This window comes from Bos javanicus, chromosome 2, assembly GCF_032452875.1.
Source record: "Bos javanicus breed banteng chromosome 2, ARS-OSU_banteng_1.0, whole genome shotgun sequence".
Lineage (NCBI taxonomy): Eukaryota > Metazoa > Chordata > Mammalia > Artiodactyla > Bovidae > Bos > Bos javanicus.
The window spans coordinates 125,036,593-125,055,926 of record NC_083869.1 but is presented as its reverse complement, the minus strand read 5'-3'; the positions used below and the strand labels follow the sequence as shown (position 1 = coordinate 125,055,926).

Sequence of the window (19,334 nt, the reverse complement as noted above, 5' to 3'; positions counted from 1 at the left end):
AAACTAGGGGAACACCCACGTTCCGGGAGGTGGGAGGAGAAAGAAGAGTCAGAGAAGGAGTGGCCAGAGAGAGAAGGGAGCGGGGGGGAAACAGTAGAATACCTTGTCACAAAGTTTTTAGAAGGGGCGGGGGGGGGGGGATAGAAGGCAAGGTGGGAGGCCCCAAGGGAGCAGAAGAGGGGAAACTGCAGCAACAGAGTTTGAGGTTAGACATGAAGTTGCCAAGGAGATTCCAATGAATGAAGGCTTCTCCAGAGACTCCACAAATAAGCTGGGTTCCCTGTGTCTGGTACATTCTAAGGTGGAACCTTCCCGGAGGCCAGAAGAACAGGGCTGTGTGCTCCAATCTCCAAAGATCGGGCGGTCAGCTCTGTAATTAGCACTACCTCTCCTAACCCGAACCAGTCCCTCCAGGAACCGAAAAGCTGAAGAACATACTTGGGAGGGATTTCACACCCATGTGTCTCTGGCCCAGCCCGGTGAAGTCCCGTTTCATCATGCAGCTTTAGTGACTCTGCGGGGCTGTCACTCTCATCTGGTATTGCCAACATTCTAACTAAAGCCTCTTGCAAAAGTTTGCAGCATTCGCCGGAGGCTGACTACAGCTCCCAGAATTCCCCGGGCGCTTTCCGGTGCCGATTGGCTGAGCCCCAGGCTCCTGAGGGCGGTGTTCCCCCGCCTCCCCGGGAAACAGGCATCTGATTGGCTGCGGTGCGGGGGCTTTTGTGTCCCCGCCCTTCCCCAGGGACCGCAGCGGGCAGAGAGGTTCTGCTGGTGTCAGAGCCCGGCAAGCGCTGGCAGTTCCGAGGCGGAGATGCTGAGGAGCGCTGGGTTCGCTAGCAGCGCTGGCCACTGCGGACTTCCGAGGAGCTCCGGACCGTGAAAATCCCTGCGCCGCGGCCAATCCCGAGGTCATTCACCCCTCCAGAAGCCAGACAAGCGGATAGTCCAGCGCAGCGGCGGCCGTTCCCGGATCCTGGGCTTTCGGAGCGTTCTGGAACCCAGAGAGACACCCCCGCGGGCTCTAGAAGCTCCCCTAGCGGCCCCCAGTCCCGGCTTCCTGCGCGCGTCTATCTGAAAGCCCCTCGGGTGCACGGGCGGTCGCCGAGCCGCGTCTGGGTCCTGGCGCACACCATGATCGTTGCGGACTCCGAGTGCCGCGCGGAGCTGAAGGGCTACCTGCCCGGGGCCGGAGAGGTAAGCAGCGGCCAACGCCACTCTTCCCTCGAACCCAGAGCCGCGTCCAAGGTTCGGGTTGTTGCGAGCTGAGTCTGAGCCGCCCCCTCGGCTGGAGGAGGGGGAATGGAGCGCGTAACCCGGAGTGGGGTTGCATCAACTGGCAGCCTCGGCCCCCTCTGCCTCCGCCTCCTCCCCACTCCCCGGAGCTGGGGGCGGGGGTGGGGTAGGGATTGTAGAGCCCTCCGCGGCTCCCTCAGACTCCCGGCCAAAGAGAGGGGAGCCTTCTCGAGGTTATCTTGGGTTTGGGCCCTCGTCTAGGGAGTGTTCAAGTCCAGGCAAATCCCGGCGCAGCGGCCGGACCACTCCTCCTCCCCGCCCCCTTCCGCAGATCCCTTCCTCTAGGCTGGGGCTGGAGGAACCGTTTCTAGGTAGGATGTGTACCGGCTCCAGTGCCCCCGCTCGGTGATGGGAGTACTTGGGGCTGGCCCACGAAGGTCGACCCCGTCCCTCCCCCCCACCTGCACCCCCGATTTGGATTGGGGGCGCGGGAGCTCCGGGGCCTTGGCGGACTGCCGGGTATGCCGCGGTGAAAGCTCGCAGAGGGGAAAAATCCTGGCCGCGGCTCCCGAAGCCAAGCGCCGATTTGGCTGTGCCCTACTAACTGATCTGACGTCCCAGAAGTTTGTTTTGCAGAGACTGCCTTTACAGTAAGGCTGGGAATACGGCTGCATCCAATCTGACATCCCCCTGCCCCATTACCATCACCACGGACCATGAACATCTTGTTTATTACGCACCTACTGGATGGCAGGCTCCGGTTCTGCCTTTTCTCTGAGTCCTCAGGACTTAAACTAGCAAAATATGAGCTATACAGTTACCTCTCATTTAGGGGATGAGGAAATTGAGGCCCAGGAGGGGCTGTGGAGAGGCTTCCTTGGCTCACCCTGCAAAGCAGCTCATTATTTTGCTGTGGTATCTTTAGGATTTCCCAGTGTGGTTGGCTCAGCAGGGAGTTTTGCTTGTTTCTTTGGTTTCCAGGCCTGGAGCCTGGTGCAAGTGTCTTACTGGGTTTGTGAGTCAGACCTGTGCTAGTCCTGAACTGTGATCCTGGGAATAAATGGCTGCACTTTTCTGAGCAGCTTGGTTTCTGGGGGGTCCTCGGTTTTCTGTTAGCTTGTCACCCCCCTGTCATGGTTTAGCAGCCCAAGTGGAGGAAGGAAAACTGCTCCTGCCTCTTCTCAGCTGGTGACTTTGACCAAGTCATCTTACTTTCTGAGTCAGTTTCCTTCTTTGTGAAAAAAAAAAAAAAAGAAATAATTTTCTTTATTGAGAGCACCTGGGCACTAGAGCAGGCGTGCCACGGGTTCATGTCCCCCAGCCCTCCTACTTTCTTGCTCTGTGACCTTGGCCAAGGGATCCCTTCTCTGATCAGCAGCTTCCTTCCGTCGGGGTTTGGCCCTGTCTCAGAGGGATTGTTGGGAGAGTTAACTGAGAAGACGTGCAAAGGCCAGTGCACAGTGCCTGGAGCATAGCAACTAAGTCCTGCGTCAAACACGCTAGGTATTGTTAGAATGTGGCCACAGCATGTATTTCCCCTTCCCCAGAGTGTCTCTTGCAAGGGGGTGTCTGAGCCCACCCCTCGTGCCTGAGGCGAATGTTGGCTCATCTCTCTTTGGGACAGCATCTGGGAAGTGATATGGGGAGAAAAGTGAGCTCCAGGTGGACTGGGCAGACTCTGAGGGTGGGGCATTTAGATGGAAGCTTGCTAGCTGTCAACATCAGATGGGGCTGGGGGAATTGGTATGTCAGACCCCTTTCTACATATTCTTCTCTCTCAGGAAAAGTGGACCTTGGGAAGATGTCTGTTTTAAGCAGAATCTTTTAGAAGATGGTAGGGTGCTGAACTTACACAGCCCTGTGCCCAAGCCCTAAGGGAAGCTAGACAAGTACATACAAGTACATACAAGGAATGTACAGTCCCCTCAACTCTCATACTGTGACATACACTCTTTCACCAAGTCAAGGCCTTCAGACTCTTCACTCTAGTACTGGTAGTGTGTTCTCAGAGCCCTCCTGAGCTCTTGAAACATCACTGCTTCAAGGAAAGTCTTTCCTTCCCCACCTTTGCATACCTGCTTCCTGTCCCCCTTCTTCACTGCAAGAGCTGTTATCCCAGTTATAGTGTAGCAGTTGTGTAATCAGGCATTTCTTGTCTGTGTACCTTGCTAGACTGGAAACACTGTAGGCCCCATCACCAGCACTGTTCTTAGCACCTAATAAGTGCTCGTAACTATTTGCCCTTGTTGGCTTAGCTGACCCTTGTGAACTGTGCACAGGCTTTGAAGTCAGATCTGAGCTTGCCTGTCTGGAATAGGTCTCCAAAAGAGCCTCAGTGAGCTGTCTCTGAAGAAGAGATCAGTTCAGTTCAGTCGCTCAGTTGTGTCTGACTCTTTGTGACCCCATGGACTGTAGCATGCCAGGCTTCCCAGTCCATTGCCAACTCCCAGAGCTTGCTCAAACTCATGTCCATGGAGTCGGTGATGCCATCCAATCATCTCATTCTCTGTCATCCCCTTCTCCTTGTGCCTTCAGTCTTTCCCAGCATCAGGGTCTTCTCCAATGAGTTGGCTCTTTGCATCAGGTGGCCAAAGAATTGGAGCTTCAGCTTCAGCATCAGTCCTTCCAATGAATATTCAGGACTGATTTCTTTTCGGATTGAAGAAGGGATAAGAAGACCTGTTTCCCTCCAGATGGTTGTGAGAAATCAGCCAGATCATGGTGGGGAGATGAGTTTATGGCACCACTCACATATGCCTCTCCCAAAGGAGGACTCTGACTCCCTCTCAAGTGTAAACCTAGGCAAGTATCTTGAATTCAGCAGCCCATGGGGAGGGGAGTCTCTACCCATGCCCAGCTGGCAGAGTAACCTCGAAGGAGTCTGTAACTCAGTCCTGGAGATGGCAGGCCTACCAGGAATAAAGACTGAGGCTGATCCGGGTGGCAGACAGAACCCTTGCAAGCCAGACTGAGCTGAATTCAGATCTTGACTTGGCCACTTGTCAGCTGTGGCTTAACCTTTGGAACCTTAATCTTTCCTTGTGTGTAGAAGAGACCCCTACTCCCACTCCCAAACTGATGAAGATTCAGTGCAACCAGTGTGCTAGTGTCAGAGTTAATATGAAAGGGAACTGTGAGTCGACGCGTAAATCAGGAGCCAGGCATGGAGCGCTGAAGTGATTGATCCTTTCCTTACAACCATCCTGATGCCTTCTCAGTTGAGTGGCCACCCAGCTAACTGACCTCAGTGTTCTTGCTGCCCTGGGTGGTCCTCTCAGTTGAAACTCATTGGTTTTTCCTCTGCCCTGCCCTAGCTGTGTTGCCTTAGGTGGGTCACCTGCCCCACTCTGGTCTCCCTTTCTTCATCCATATAGTCAGGGAAGGGATCTTGCCTTTATCAGGTGTGTGAACATGGATCCTGAGCCACATGTGGCTATTTAAATTTAGATAAATTAGATTTTATTGAATTTAAAAGTTTTTTAGCTGTACTCGTCGCATTTCAAACGCTCGGCCACTGTATGTGAAAGTGTTAGTCCCTCAGTTGTGTCCAACTCTTTGCGACCTGATGGACTGTAACCCACCAGGCTCCTCTGTCCACAGCATTAAGGCAAACATACTGGAGTGGGTAGTTGCTCCCTTTTCCAGGGGATTTTCCCAACCCAGGGATTGAACTCGGGTCTCCTGCGTTATAGGCAGATTCTTTACCGTCTGAGCTACCACAGAAGCCACCAAGGAAGTGGCTTGGGGCTACCATCTTTATTGGACAGTGCAGATAAACAATATTTATTCATCATTACAGAAAGTTCTATTGGACTTGCTGTGCTAAGTACTGGGTTCACAACAGGGAACTTGAACCAGGGTGTGCTCTCAAGGTATGAAACAGCACAGGATAACTAGGGCTGTTACTGGGGCAGTGGATCCCCTGGACATGTGGACAGGGAGAAGGAGCGGCTCACTCCTGGTGAACCCCAGAGCCCTGGGCCACTGAGACCTTGAGAAGTTTACAGAATGGGAATCATTTCTGCAGTTGAGGAAATCTGATTTGTATCCTAACCCTGCTACCTCTTTCCTGGCTGAGTGACCTGACCTCTCTGAACCTTATTCCCCATCTGTAAAATGGGAACTCCTCAAGTTCACATGAAATAAAGGCTTAGCCCATGGCAATCAGTGTTGTTACCTACCATTATTATTGACTTCCTACCCCAGGAAATAGGGGAGGGCTGGTTTGGAGGTGTCATTTCTTGGCGGTGGGCCTCTGCTGTGTCCACTTCCTCTCAGGTTTGGGGTGTCTGGGTTGGGGAAGCATGCAGAGTATTGGAACTCTGGATTAGAATCTACTCAGTCCTGCCTTCAGGGCTTTGAACTTTCCGCTACCTTTGCCTGGAATGCTGGGTCCCTATATCTCTATAGGCCCTTTACAGGCCCATCAACTCATTTACATATTTGATATTTAGATACCAGCTTAAAGGTTGTCTCCTCAGTGGCTTCCCCTGTCTGGGACTGGAATACTGCACATACTTCTCCACCCCATTATACACTCTCTTACTGCTCTTTTACTCTATAGAATCTGTGATTTGAAATCCTATTCATCATTTGTTTAATTGTCTTTCTCCTTTGTAAATTCTGGGAAGACTAAGATTTTGTCTTTTCACTCCGGTACTCTTGCTGCCTACAATGTAGTCATAAGAAATATTTGTCAAGGGACTTCCCTGGTGGTCCAGTGGCTAAGACTCCATGCTCCTGATGCAGGGGGGCCTGGTTTGATCCCCTGGTTAGGGAACTAGATCCCGCATGCCACAACTAAAGATTCCTCATGCTGCAGCTAAGACCCAGTGCACCCAAATAAATAAATAAATATTTTTAAAAATTTTCTTTCAAATGAACAGATTAATTCTGGTTTTATCTGGAAAGCATTTAGCACAGTGCCTTATACTTGAGAAAGCAATCAATGAATGGAGTGAAACAATGGCCCTCCCTGGCAAATTATGCCAGGCCCCGCCCAATTAAATTAGAATTGCTGGGCCTTGGCATTGGTATTTTTTAAAAAGCTTCTCAAAGGGATTCTACCTGTACAGTTTGGGTTGAGAAGCCCTTGTTTGAAATAACAATGAGGTTAATGATCACTGACTTGCTAAGTGCTTGCTGTGATAGAGGTACTGAGGTAAGGCCTCTACAGGCATTAACCTCATTAAATCCCCATGACTACCCAGTGAAAGTAGGTACTATTATTACCCCATAATTTGGAGAGGAAACTGAGGCTCACATCGCTAGCAGATAATAGGGGGTGGACTTGTCTTTTGAGCCCAGGCACTTTGTGTCAAGAGCCCCTATCTTTTAAGGGTACTCTGCTTTATTGTCCAAATCATTATCATCATCTTCACTGAGCCAATAACGTTGGTAGATCCGGACCTGTCACGTAAAGATCCACAGGCCTCGGTTTCTTCCTTTGAGAGCTCCTGGGGCAGACTTTAGAGAGGGAGGGGCTTCCCGAAACTGTTCTCTGTCCCTCCCTACCTAGTACCCTGGTGGGCCCTCCCTGTCCCCCCCACCGACCCCCCCAGTTCCTTCCTGCCCTTCCCCACCACACCTGGCTGTGGTTTTCTGTCTGTCCTTAGGTCGCCTGAGGGGGAGGCCCAGTTTGTGGAGTCAGCAATCCTTATCTCCCAGACAGAGCTGTTAGGCTTTTTCTCTTTGGTGAGGGAGGAGGAAAGCTGAAACAGGAGTGCTTGGGGATTGTGCTGGTTTCTAAGCTAGACTTGGACCAGCCTGGTCTGGTAGATCCCAGAAGTATGGGTGCAAAGGACCTGAGCAGTCAGCCCAACTGCCTTCTTTGTCCAAGATTAAAGCTCAGAGAGTCTAAGTGACTTTCTCGGAGTCACACAGCAAGTTAGTGGCAACAGAATTGGTACTCACACCAGGGACTTTTGTACCCTTGTTCTTTCCTTTGTGGTCTTTCAGAGCCCCAGAGCTCTGCCTCCCTCAGGGGGCTTTTCAGTTCAGCCCCTCAGACCTCCCCACCTCTTTGCAACCCCATGCACTGAAGCACACCAAGCTTCCCTGTCCACCACCAACTCCCGCAGCTTGCTCAAACTCATGTCCATTGAGTCGGTGATGTCATCCAACCATCTCGTCCTCTGTTGTCCCTTTCTCCTCCCACCTTCAATCTTTCCCAGCATCAGGGTCTTTTCAAATGAGTCAGTTCTTCACATCAGGTGTCCAAAGTATTAAAGCTTCGGCTTCAGCTCCAGTCCTTCCAATGTGTGTGTGAGGGGGTGGCTTTTAGCTATGTGAAAAGGAAGGTTCACTTATAATCCTTAGTCTCTGGACACCTGGGGATTAACACTAAGTCTAGATTTGTATGAGGAGGGGTGAGTTAGGGGGACATCATCTCTGTTTAGTGAGGATATGACTCTGGCTTGGATAAACTGTTTCTAAAGCCAGTGCTGACAACCCCCGCTCCCAACCCCTGCTGCCCAGGTACCAAAACAAATGAGTAAATAAAATTGGTGGTTTCCATAGAGGCTCCTACACCCACGTCAAGATACAGCTGCTGCCATCAGCGTTGCCCTCCACGTAGCTCTGTTTTCTTCATTCACAGACTAGTGTGAATTACCTGGCCCTGCTCTTCACAAAATGTAATCTGGAAATATGGAGACCTAAATCAGACAATTAGAAGGCGATGCTTTCAGAAGCAAAAGCACTGGGAATTGTGGGGTCACAGATGAGGTCAGAAGAAGGTGCTCAGACCCTGGAAAATGGAGTTAATTCTACAAACATGTGACCACTGAGAGGGATCTGAGCCGCTAACTATCTGGAAGGCACTAGGAGGTGGAGGCAGGATTTTAAGCCAGTTGATGAGGTTTGCACTTGAGAAAGTTTACTCTGGCTACTGAAAGTTTGCCCTCCTTAGGGCATGAACCAGGCATGTACCAGGGCCATGTACTCACTAGACCTCCTGGTCCCCGAGGTGGGGTTGCGGGTGGATGCTTTATTTATTCATTCATTCTGTTTTCTTGGGAGAGGATGGAGAAGGGGCCAGGGCTGTGGAGGCAGGTAGACCATGGGTGAGGCAGTGGGTGGTGGTCCAGACAGGGGACAGTGGTGTCCACTAGGTGGTGATGGATGAAGAAATGACAATGAAGCTACATCATAGGAATCTAGAAGGCTTGGTAACCTGGTTTCAGGATATAAACAAGGGAGGTTCTCATACAAGTTCTCCAGGGGTACCAAAAGGCGGCCTCCTGGGAAAGTGGCTATATAATTTCCTTTACCCCAGCCCCTGCAACCCCACAGGGGGACTCCTGGGTCCCTTCCCAGTTCCTGAAGAACTCAGCCTGTGGGGTGAGCTCTCTTGCTTGTTTACCGTTTCTCTACCCACCAAGCTGGTCTATATCTCCACCTGACTCCCAGTGCACCAGAAAGGTGAGTCACATCAGAAAGGTGTGGGGATTTCCTTGGTGGTCCAATGGCTAAGACTCCACACTCCCAGTGTACGGAGCCCAGGTTCGATCCCTGATCAGGGAACTGATCCCACGTGTCACAGCGAAGATCAAAAATCTTATGTGCCTCAACTGAGACCTGGCGCAACCAAATAAATAAATATTTAAAAATAAAATTACAGTTCAGTGTGGCGCCTCTGGTAAGGAGAGAGAACTATCTTCTTAGTCCTCCCTTTTACCTCTGACTGACCATGATGTGTTTCCCTCAAGGAGCAGAGGGAGAGCCGGGTCCGACGAGGCCCCCGAGGGCCCAGCGCCTTCATTCCAGTAGAGGAGGTAAGCTTGGAAGGGGTTAGGATGGTTTGGTCCCTGGAGGAAAGGACATGGGGCGCTGAGTAGGTGGATAGGGTTTTCTGGTCTCTTGAAATTGCAGCTTTGAAACTAGCTCTTCAGGTTGCTGACTCATGTAATCCACAAAACAGCTCTGCTCCAATCAGGCATCTCAGCCCCATTTTACTGGGAAGAAACAAGCTCCGAGAGATAAAATGCTAATAACACAGCTAGGTAATGAACAAACTTGTGGTTCCCAGAACAAGACTTGTTTTTCCTTAAGAAGGCAGAACTATATGTAGTTATCTTCTCACCCTTGAATGTAAATGTATTAAAGTGTTTTTTTTCCAACTTCAAATGTAATGAATGTTCATTATTTTAAAATTTCCAGTGTTTCAGAAAACTTCAGTTTCTTGTAATCCCAACCCCACTGAGATAATCACTGTTAACCATTTGCCACTGTTTCCCAGACTTCTTTTCATTCGGAGCCAAGGTCATAGTTTGTAACATGATTTTGTTAGTGTTGTTCATTTGGGGAGTTGGTTTTCTTTTTTTCATTTGGTTGTTATGTTTTGTTATTTCACATAATACATCAGAGACATCTTTCATCTACTGAGTCAGATCATGCATTCATTTATTTAACAGGTGTCTGTTGAATGATTAATCTGTCAGGCACTGTTCTAGGTGCTGGGGATACAGATGAGAACAAGACAAACAAAACTCCTTGCCATCACAAAACTGCCATTCCAGTGGGGGGTTTGTGGTGGGGAGAACTTCAAAACACACACACAGACAAATTAAAAAATAATCGTTTCCTTCTTTTCCTTTGGCCTTCACTGAACAAAGACAAACTTCCTTGTCCTCCTTGCCTTCCTAAACGTGTAGGCCAAATAGTTAATGAGCTGTTAACAAATGTCTAAACTCTCCAATTTCTTTCACCCCTTGTAAATGGATGAAAGCGCCCAACCACCTGCTGTAGCCCAGAATGTTACACTCAAATATTCTTCTTCTTTTTTTCATTGATAAGTAACTACTCTTCTTCTGTAACAGAGGAAAGAAATAGTCTTTGAACTTAATTGGGAATTGAATCCTGGTTCTTCATTTATCAGATCTGTAACCTTGAGCCAAGAATGAAACCTCTCTGGGCCTTGATTCTCTAATGTGTCAGTGGGGGAAAATAATGCTATTCACCTCACAGGAAATTGGGAAGAACTGATGCGATAATATAGACAGGGAAAGCTCTAAACTCAGACCCGGCGAGGAGAAAGCACTCAAGAAATGTAAACTGTTTTGCATCTGCTTCCAATGACTGCATTGCTTTGAACCATTACTACCAAGGGCCCAGGTTCAATCCCTGGTTAAGGAATTTAGATCCCACAAGCCACGTGGCATGGCCAAAAAAAAAAAAAAGAAGCTCTATGAAAGTAGGAGAAGCTGTATTCTAATCTCTGTGCCTGAGTCTATCTAACTTGGAGAAAATAAGTCTCTAATTTCATAGTTTTGAGAATTAAATGAATCAATATATATAATGTGTTTGAATAGTACTTGGCACATAGCAAGCATTGTATAATTATCGATTACAATTGTATAAAGTGTCCAATAAGTATTTGATTAATCACTTAATGAAATATCTTTTCCTCCGCTGATCTCCTTTTTGTTGGACATGGTGGTTGTCTTCAGTTTCTTGCTATTAAAATCACAATGAAGGCAATGAATATGTTGGTTTCTCTGGTGGGTAGGGCATGAGGGAGTCACCCTTTGCTCACCTTTGCTTGGCAGGTCCTGCAGGAGGGAGCTGAGAGCCTCGAGCAGCACCTGGGGCTGGAGGCGCTGATGTCCTCGGGCCGGGTGGACAACCTGGCCGTGGTGATGGGCCTGCACCCGGACTACTTCACCAGCTTCTGGCGCCTGCACTGCCTGCTGCTGCACACAGATGGGCCCCTGGCCAACTCCTGGCGCCACTACATCGCCATCATGGTGAGCTGGTCTGAGCCTGACTTTCCGTAGGGGTGGGTTCATTTTGGGGTTCAGCCCTCAGATCTCTTTGCTTGGGGCTTGATTCCACAAACAGGAGAAGAGGAGGCTTAGAGCAGAGCCCTAGCTTTATCTGACCCTCCATTGAATTTTAGATTTTTTTAAGTAGGAAATTTAATTTTTATTAAATTTAATTTTATTTTATGTCAGAGGATCATTGCTTTACGATGATGTTTTAGTTTCACGTGTACAGCAAAGTGATTTAGATAGATGTTTATCCATTCAAAAAGACACTGTCTCACTCAGGACCACCCAGCCAGTGGCAAAGCTGGGGTTAGAACCGAAGTTTCCTGCCTCTCAGGCAACAGTGAGGCTTATGACGTTTCCCTCCATGGGGTGCCCACCCCGAGCAGAGCACAGGAAGAATAGGGTGACCTGGGCTCTGTCCACCACCTCCAGGCTGCTGCCCGCCACCAGTGTTCCTACCTGGTGGGCTCCCACATGGCCGAGTTCCTGCAGACTGGCGGTGACCCTGAGTGGCTGCTTGGCCTCCACCGCGCCCCTGAGAAACTGCGCAAGCTCAGCGAGATCAACAAGCTGCTGGCCCATCGGCCATGGCTCATCACCAAGGAGCACATCCAGGTGCAGTGGGCAGGGAGGCGGGTCCCCGCGGGAGTGTGGGGCTGGCATGGGGCTTGGCAGGCAGCCCAGGGCAAAGCAACTGAGCAAGTCTGACCTTGCCTTTCCTCTCCAGGCCTTGCTCAAGACGGGCGAGCACAGCTGGTCCCTGGCTGAGCTTATCCAGGCCCTGGTCCTGCTCACACACTGCCACTCACTGGCGTCCTTCGTGTTCGGCTGTGGCATCCTCCCTGAGGGGGACCCTGAGGGCAGCCCCGCCCCACAGGCCCCTTCACCCCCCAGTGAGCAGAGCACACCCCCCAGCAGGGACTCGCTGAACCACTCCGGGGTAAGTCAGGGACCTGAGTCTTTCTGGGAGAGGAAGCTGGGGTCCTTGGGTAGAAGACAGTGCCTCCCTGTCTGCAGCTGCTTCCTTATCACACCCTGAGAAACCTTAGAAAAGTCTTTTTTTTTTTAAGGTGTATTTATCTATTTTTGGCTGCACTGGGTCTTCCTTGCTATACCCGGGCTTTCTTTAGCTGCAGCCGTGGGGGCTACTCTGTCACAGTTCGCAGGCACTAGAGTGCTAACTCAGTGGTTGTAGTGCACAGGCTTTGTTGCCCTGCAGCATGTGGAATCTTCCCAGATCGGGGATCGAACCCATGCACCCTGCATTGGCAGGCAGATCCTTAACCACTGGACCACCTGGGAAGCCCCAAGTCATTTGGCTCTGAAACTGTTTCCTCATGAAGAAGATGAGGATAAAGACTCCTTCATAAAGGGTTGTGAGCCTGAGATGAAATAACCATGTGACTGGCTTCAGCATGGAACCCCTGGGCTCAAAGTAGCTGGCTTTTAACACTGTAACAATACGAAGGTTGCCTCTCATTCTGTAAAGTGGCCTTGTTTGTGTGCATTTTAAAAATACAGATACTTTAAAAAGCCCTTTCCTGTGAGGGTAGCTGACCCTCAGAGAAGACCTTTCTGTTCTATAGCTGCTTAAACATTACTTCCGGAAACACAGGCCACGTGAGCTGTCCAGCACAGAGAAGGCACTGGGCCTTCATGATTGCTCAGAAAGGCCCTGCATGTGAGAAGGACGTGTGGGGTTTCTGGGGTCAAGGGAGAAGGGGCGAATGCTCACCGCCGGGTCATTCCTACAGGGCTTTGAGGCCGCCCGCGACGTGGAAGCTCTGATGGAACGCATGAGGCAGCTGCAGGAGAGCCTGCTGCAGGATGAGGGCGCCTCGCAGGAGGAGATGGAGAGCCGCTTTGAGCTGGAGAAGTCAGAGAGCCTGCTGGTGACCCCCTCAGGTACAGGTCACAGGCGTCCAAGCTCAGGGACCGCCCCTCCTTGCACCCTCTCGCTGGGAAGCTGGCGCCTTCGTGTTACTGCACCTGGGTATCCACACCCAGCTACCCCTTCCAAGAAGTTCTGAGCATGGGCTCTGGGGTCAGGCCTGGGTTTGAATCCTGGCCTGCTAGCCTTTCTTCTTTCTTTTTGGCCAGGCCATGTAGTATGCAGGATCTTAGGGATCTTAGTTCCCTGACCAGGCATGGAACCCATGCTCCCTGCAATGAAAGGCAGATTCTCAACCTCTGGGCCGCCAGAGAAGTCCCTGTTAGCTTCTCTGGCAGTGTGACCACTGATAAGTCACTTGCTGTCTCAGGTCCCAGTCTCCTCCTCCGTGAGGGATTCATGTGTAGGGGAAATGAGGCAACAGAAGCAAAGTGCTGAGCACAGAGCCTGGCCCAGGGTAAGCGGCTGCATAAGTAGCCACTGTTGTTAGGATTGCTGTTCTTATTACTGGGGACCTTAGCCCCTGGACCACGGGTCTGATTTACCGCCTCCCCCAGGCCTGGCTCCTGCCAAAGTCCTGGTTCCACTCACTGTGGCGAGGGGCATTCTTGGGCCCCCTATTCCACGTTCCCCAGCACCCCCTCCCCATTGATGATTAATGGGGGGTAGAGGCCTCTGTGATCCGTGCCTTGGCTTCACTGTGACCTCTTTCTGACATCCTCAGTGGACATCCTGGAACCCTTTGCAAACCCAGATATGCTGTGCTTCGTGGAAGACCCCACTTTTGGATATGAGGACTTTACCCGGCGGGGGACTCAGGCACCCCCCACCTTCCGTGCCCAGGTAGGTTCTCCCTACTGGTCTTAGCATTGCTTTTTTAAAATTAATTAATTAATTTTTTTTGGACTGCTCTGGGTCTTCAATGCTGTGTACATGCTTTCTCTAGTTGTGGTGAGCAGGGCTACTCTGTTGGGGTGTGAGGGCTTCTCATTGCCCAGCACAGGCTCTAGAGCACAGGCTCAGTAATTGTGGTTCAGGGACTTGGTTGACCCACAGCATGTGGGATCTTCCCAGACCAGGGATGGAACCCATGTCCCCTGCTTTGGAAGGTGGATTCTAAGCCACTGAAACACCAGGGAAGTCCCAGCATTGCTTTACAAACAAGCAGGATTGGGTAGTTTGTGTGATCAGTGATTTGGGCACCTTCTCTCCTTCAAGATTCCATGAAGAAGTGGGAGACCCTGAAGGTGAAAAGACCCATCTGGGTCCTAAGCTCAGGGGATCCTGACCACAGGAAGGAAGTCATCACCAAGCTGCATCCTCCTCAGCTTCTCAGGTCCAGACCAAGCAGCGGGTTAGATTTGTTGGGGTGGAGAGAGGCATTATGGAGATCCCAGCTGTGCTGCAGAAGATGGCGTCTCTCTGGCCAGCCTCGGGCCCCAAGGATTCTACTCATTGACCGACCCCTTTCCATGTTTCTCAGGATTATACCTGGGAAGACCATGGCTATTCACTGATCCAGCGGCTCTACCCTGAGGGTGGACAGTTGCTGGATGAGAAGTTCCAGGCAGCCTATAGCCTCACCTATAACACCATCGCCATGCACAGTGGAGTAGATACCTCCGTGCTCCGCAGGGCCATCTGGAATTACATCCACTGCGTCTTTGGCATCAGGTGAGTGAAAGTCCCCTCATCCAGGCATGGTGTACTGCAAGCCCTCCATCTGAGCTCACAATTGTTTCCTTTTTCTTTTTGTCTTTCTTTCCCTTTTTTCCTGCCTATACTGTTCTTCAAATCAAATGTATTCCTTGGCTGATTATAAAAGATAATAGCCATCCTCAGTTCTTGAAAGTCTTTAATTCCACCCCCAGGAATAACTAGGGAGATCACACACACACGTATACTTATGTACATACACACATATATACATACAAAGAGAGTTATGTCTGTAGTTCCATTCCAAGTAGCAGTTCTTCTCTCATTAAAGAATAACAACAGAAATGCCCAATGGTGAAATTCGATTTTTAGTAAATTTAGAAAAAAAGAGATAATGAAAAGAAGAAAATAAAAATCATTCATGATCCCACCTGCTCTTACTATTGTCAGGTATTGGCTTGGTCAAAGAGCTCATTTGGGTGTTTCCGTTAACAACTTATGGAAAAACCTGAATGCATTTTTTGGCTAACCCAAGATTTCACTGCGTGGGCTGAGCTGTGCTTTATTGGCCGGTATCCCACTGGCCAACCTCACTGACAAGTGTCCAGTCCAGGAGAAGCCAAGGATGATGGGCATCTTAGGGTGTATATGTGGCACGCTGTGGTCTCCCTTGCTGCCCAGCTTCCAGGTCCAGGCTGCTGCACTCTGCAACATGGCCCTCGCTCCTAAACCTTTGTTTACCACATCTGCGCTCTAGTCTAACACCGGTCTTCCTCGTCCACACTGATCTGCGGTGACTCACTGGCTCCCTGGGCTGGGGAGGGACAGAATAGCTTCTAGACTTGTCACCAAGGTGCTCTTTGACTTTGAACAAGCTGACTGCCTTCCATAGGCCTCAGTTTGCCCATCAGTAAAATGACTACCAACTCCTTTTTCCCTTTCCCTCTTCCTTCTCTAGGGTAAATATTCACACTGATCTCCTGCCCCATCTTCCACGTATGGCCCTAGCTGTAAAGTGGTGACTGTGAGCGTGGAGGCAGGCAGAGCTGGGTTTGAATTCCATTCCCAGCTGTGTGCCCTGGCCCTGCATGTCTCTGAACCTCCATTTCATCTGTAAAATGAGACTGGTGAACACAGTACATTGTATACCATAGTTTTGTATCCAGTCCTGTACTGAAGTTTCAGGGATTCTGTGAATATATGTTCACATGGTCAGTGCAGCGTGCTCAGCCTCTGTGCATTCCCTTGCGAGTCCAGTGGCCTGTGATATATGACATTAGCTGCTTTTCTAAGAGGAACCAAGCTTCTAGCTGCTTCCTACCTTCTGCCTTTTCTTGCCACTCTCTGTCCCCCTTCTGCAGGGTGGGCCTGGGGGAGAGGAGCTCCGTGGGAGCAGACGTGTGAGTGATTCTTTCTGGGTCTTTCCATCCAGATATGATGACTATGACTACGGGGAGGTGAACCAGCTCCTGGAGCGGAACCTCAAGGTCTATATCAAGACAGTGGCCTGCTATCCGGAGAAGACCACCCGAAGAATGTACAACCACTTCTGGAGGCACTTCCGCCACTCAGAGAAGGTGCGGCTCGTGGGGGAGGAACAGGATGGAAGCCTGTGGAGGAGGCGAGGGCTCGGGACCCAGCGAGGTCCTGACCTGGGGATCCATCCTGCGTCTCTTCATGTCTCCTGCATCGGCAGGCAGATTCTTTACCACGAGCACCCCCTGGGAAGCCCATTTACTCACCTGTAAAGTGGGTATCCTCAGTGGCAGCCGGAAGGACCTGGGTTCAAACCATAACACTATCACTTGGGAGCTCTGTGATCTTGGGCAGGTCATTTTGCCTCTCTGAGCTTGTTATCTTGACAATAAAAATAAAAAAAACTGCCTGCATTTCAAGGTCATTGGGAGGATGAAGTGAGAAAATGAAGGTAAACCTCTGATCCCAAATAAATGCTCAGAGGTAGCTGTTGTTTTTCACTTTCAGGGATAAAGAGGTTAGTCATGATCAGGATAAATGTGCTTGAAATTCTCCCACAGTCCTTGCACCAAGTTATTCAGAGCCTTAGGAAAGGGAAGGATGAAATGGGTGGTCAGGGATGATGGCACTCTGGGAGGGAAGGGGATGGTGAGGAGTGACATGAGTTGCCAACAAGCCCTCGTCTGTGCCCCCAGGTCCACGTGAACTTGCTGCTGCTGGAGGCCCGCATGCAAGCCGCCCTGCTCTATGCCCTTCGCGCCATCACCCGTTACATGACCTGACTCACGTACAAGACCTGCACCTGGAACAGCTGACCGTGGGGGCATCCTTCTCGCTGCAAGGACTCTGTTTGGAGACAGACCCTAATCTCTTCCTGTCCCATACCCACCTACCCTACTCTGGGGGTGGGCCTGGGGTGTGACGTGCAGCCTCCCAAGCCACACCCTCCTTCTCACTGGAACGGACAGGACCAGCGCACTGACTCTGGTATCTCAGCTCTGCCTCTGGGGCGTGGGGGGCTGGAAGAGGACCATAGCGGATTCCCAGGTGCCAGCCCCTTCTAACCGCCCTTACCCTCAGAGGCCAAGGGCACAGGAAGGAAAATGGACTGAGCGTGGACTTATGTGCCAGCAGGCGGGGGCCCAGGCAGCACGAGTACTTTGGCCTTCCTGGCCTGGGAAGTCCCTGGCTGGCCCCCAGGGAGAGGGGCAAACACCTCCAGGGACTGACACTCCAAGCGGCTTCACCTCTCCTCCAGCTCCCTCCTCCACAAGATTTCATTACCTCCCACCTGCCATTCACCCATCAATGTGAAAATCAGGGTCACAGCCGGTCTGTGCATCCGGCTCCCCAGAAGCCCGTTCTGTCCAGCAGCCCACAGGCTCCTTGCTCCCTGGTCACACGAGTCCTGGTTCAATTCCCTTGACCCCCTTTACCCTCTTACCCTTTTCTCCACCAGCTGGTGGAGTGAGGCCCCAGGAGAGAGACCAAGCACGTCAAGCAAGTAGATTACCTCTAGAGTTCGAAGTCTCTGTTGGTCATTTTGCTTTCAGATGAGGAGGGAGTATTATATGATAAATTCTCTGTGTTTCGGTTTTTTGTGGGTGAGGTTCTTCGCTGCCCACCCCCAGAGCCTCAGGCAGTGTCTGAGAGGAGAGCAGGAGTGTCTCCCCAGAGCTGACCTACCCGGCGGAGGCTGGCACCCCATGCTGTCTCATCTCCCCTGGCTCTGCCACAGACATTTGCCAAAAAAGTGAGCCTTTCCAGGTGGTTCCAGGGGCTCAGGGAGTCAGGCAGGAGACCCCAAGTTTCTTGTGTAGGCCCTGTCATGGCCAGGTTAGCCCCACTTCCACAGTTACAGACTGAGGGGTAAGACCACATTTTGTGGTATCTGGGCCTTCATTCAGGTTCTGAGCCCAGCCTGCCAGCAGCCAGCTGCACGCGTTGCAGGATCCCGAGGGCCTCTGGGGATTTTACACACACACAACACACACACACACACACACACCGCCTGCAGTCAGTCTCTCCGGGCTACCTGCCAAGGACCTTCGCACCCCCATCCCAGTTTCTGTCCCTTCTCGGTTGCTTTTAGGTGGATCCCTTGGAGGCAGAAGCAGCCAAGGACTGATCCCAGGTACTCTGTGTAGCAAACAAACTGTGAATTCTGACTCCCCTTGCCCTTCTTCCAGCTGTAGGTGCCTCCCCTCTGATCGCCTGGGAGGGGACTGAAGAAAGGCAAGGGCCAAGATGCTGCTACTTCTGACCCTCCTCTCTGGGGCAGGGCAGGAGAGGAGCCTGGTTCATTGTGCCACATTTCATACCCGTGCAGGCATGGGCGAGCGACTGGCACCCCTTTCCGGCCTCAAAGCCCTCCCTGCAGTGAAGCAGGGCAGGAGGGAAGAGGCCCCAGCATTGGGGTTTGGATTCTAGAGGGGACGTGATGACCGTCAGGGTCAAGTGCAGAAATCTTTGCCTTTGCTACCATTTCTGTATGATGAGAAATAAAAGCTCACCAAGGTTTTGTTTTGTACTTCTTGTTAATGGGCTGTTTTTCCATTTCCTGGGGGTCATGGTTCACCTCTTAGCATAAGCAGGGAGCTGCGATTGCATCAGGGAGCTGACCTAGCAGCCCATACCCTGCTGAGCACTCGTGCCCAGTGACCGCAGGGTTGGGAGTGGTTGGCACTCAAAGTCTACTTTTGTCCCTTGGGTGTCCAGCCCTGCCACCCCTCTGTGGCTGGCCTGGTGCTGTGGAATAATACTGGCTGTGTTATTTTTCTCACTCAGCCGGGCCCTGGGCTGGGTACTTGGAGGTCATTTGTCTGAATCTGCAGCAAAATCTTTCAAGAGAATCGAGACTCATGGATCAAGTGGCATCACTGAGGCCAAGTCAGGTCAGTGACTGAGCCAGGATCCCAACTGGGGTCAACGTGATTGTGAGGCCATGGCGTTTCACCTTGCTGTTTTCCCGCTACCGAGTGCCTCCTGAGGCAGAAGGAGGATATGTGAGAATTTCTTGGGGGACCCTCTGTTTCTCCTGCCCCCTCACTTCATTCTTCCTGGCTTCTCACCCCTCGCTCCCTCCCCAGAACCGAGGAGACAGGCATGAGGAGTTAGTGTGACTCCAAGTTGTGCCCATGCCATTTAGTGGTAGCTGTGTGACCTCGGTCAATCGTCTTAGCTTCTCTGGGCATCAGGAACTCCAGCAAACTTATCAGAAAAACCACATTATGACTAAGAGTTAAGACCGCTCCTGCTGGTTTCCCACTTCCTCTTAATGCTGCCGTCACAAAATGAAAACCAGG

At 51.1% G+C, this 19,334-nt stretch overlaps 1 protein-coding gene across 4 annotated transcripts; it reads left to right on the top strand.

Annotated features, from left to right (window-relative positions):
- Nucleotides 1-767: 767 nt before the first annotated feature.
- Nucleotides 768-18,559, top strand: SESN2 (sestrin 2). 4 transcript variants are annotated; one of them, XM_061391131.1, is made up of 10 exons: nucleotides 772-1,197; nucleotides 8,946-9,011; nucleotides 10,785-10,982; nucleotides 11,439-11,621; nucleotides 11,734-11,946; nucleotides 12,761-12,911; nucleotides 13,622-13,740; nucleotides 14,381-14,571; nucleotides 15,986-16,130; nucleotides 16,725-18,559. In XM_061391131.1, exons 1-10 carry the CDS (start codon nucleotides 1,135-1,137, stop codon nucleotides 16,809-16,811), a joined length of 1,416 nt encoding a protein of 471 aa, XP_061247115.1. In that variant the 5' UTR covers nucleotides 772-1,134; the 3' UTR covers nucleotides 16,812-18,559. The 4 variants fall into 4 exon arrangements, with proteins under 4 accessions (XP_061247108.1, XP_061247115.1, XP_061247133.1 ...); XM_061391124.1 differs by lacking the exon at nucleotides 16,725-18,559 and having other exon boundaries at nucleotides 768-1,197; nucleotides 15,986-16,515; XM_061391149.1 differs by lacking the exon at nucleotides 11,734-11,946.
- Nucleotides 18,560-19,334: the final 775 nt, after the last annotated feature.

What these genes read in the sequence shown, in the direction of transcription:
- SESN2 (XM_061391124.1), top strand. Translation starts at nt 1,135, where the DNA reads ATGATCGTTGCGGACTCCGAGTGCCGCGCGGAGCTGAAGGGCTACCTG. An exon ending in ACTCGCTGAACCACTCCGGG is followed by an intron (nt 11,947 to 12,760) that starts GTAAGTCAGGGA and finishes TCATTCCTACAG; the next exon opens with GGCTTTGAGGCCGCCCGCGA. An exon ending in CCTGCTGGTGACCCCCTCAG is followed by an intron (nt 12,912 to 13,621) that starts GTACAGGTCACA and finishes TGACATCCTCAG; the next exon opens with TGGACATCCTGGAACCCTTT.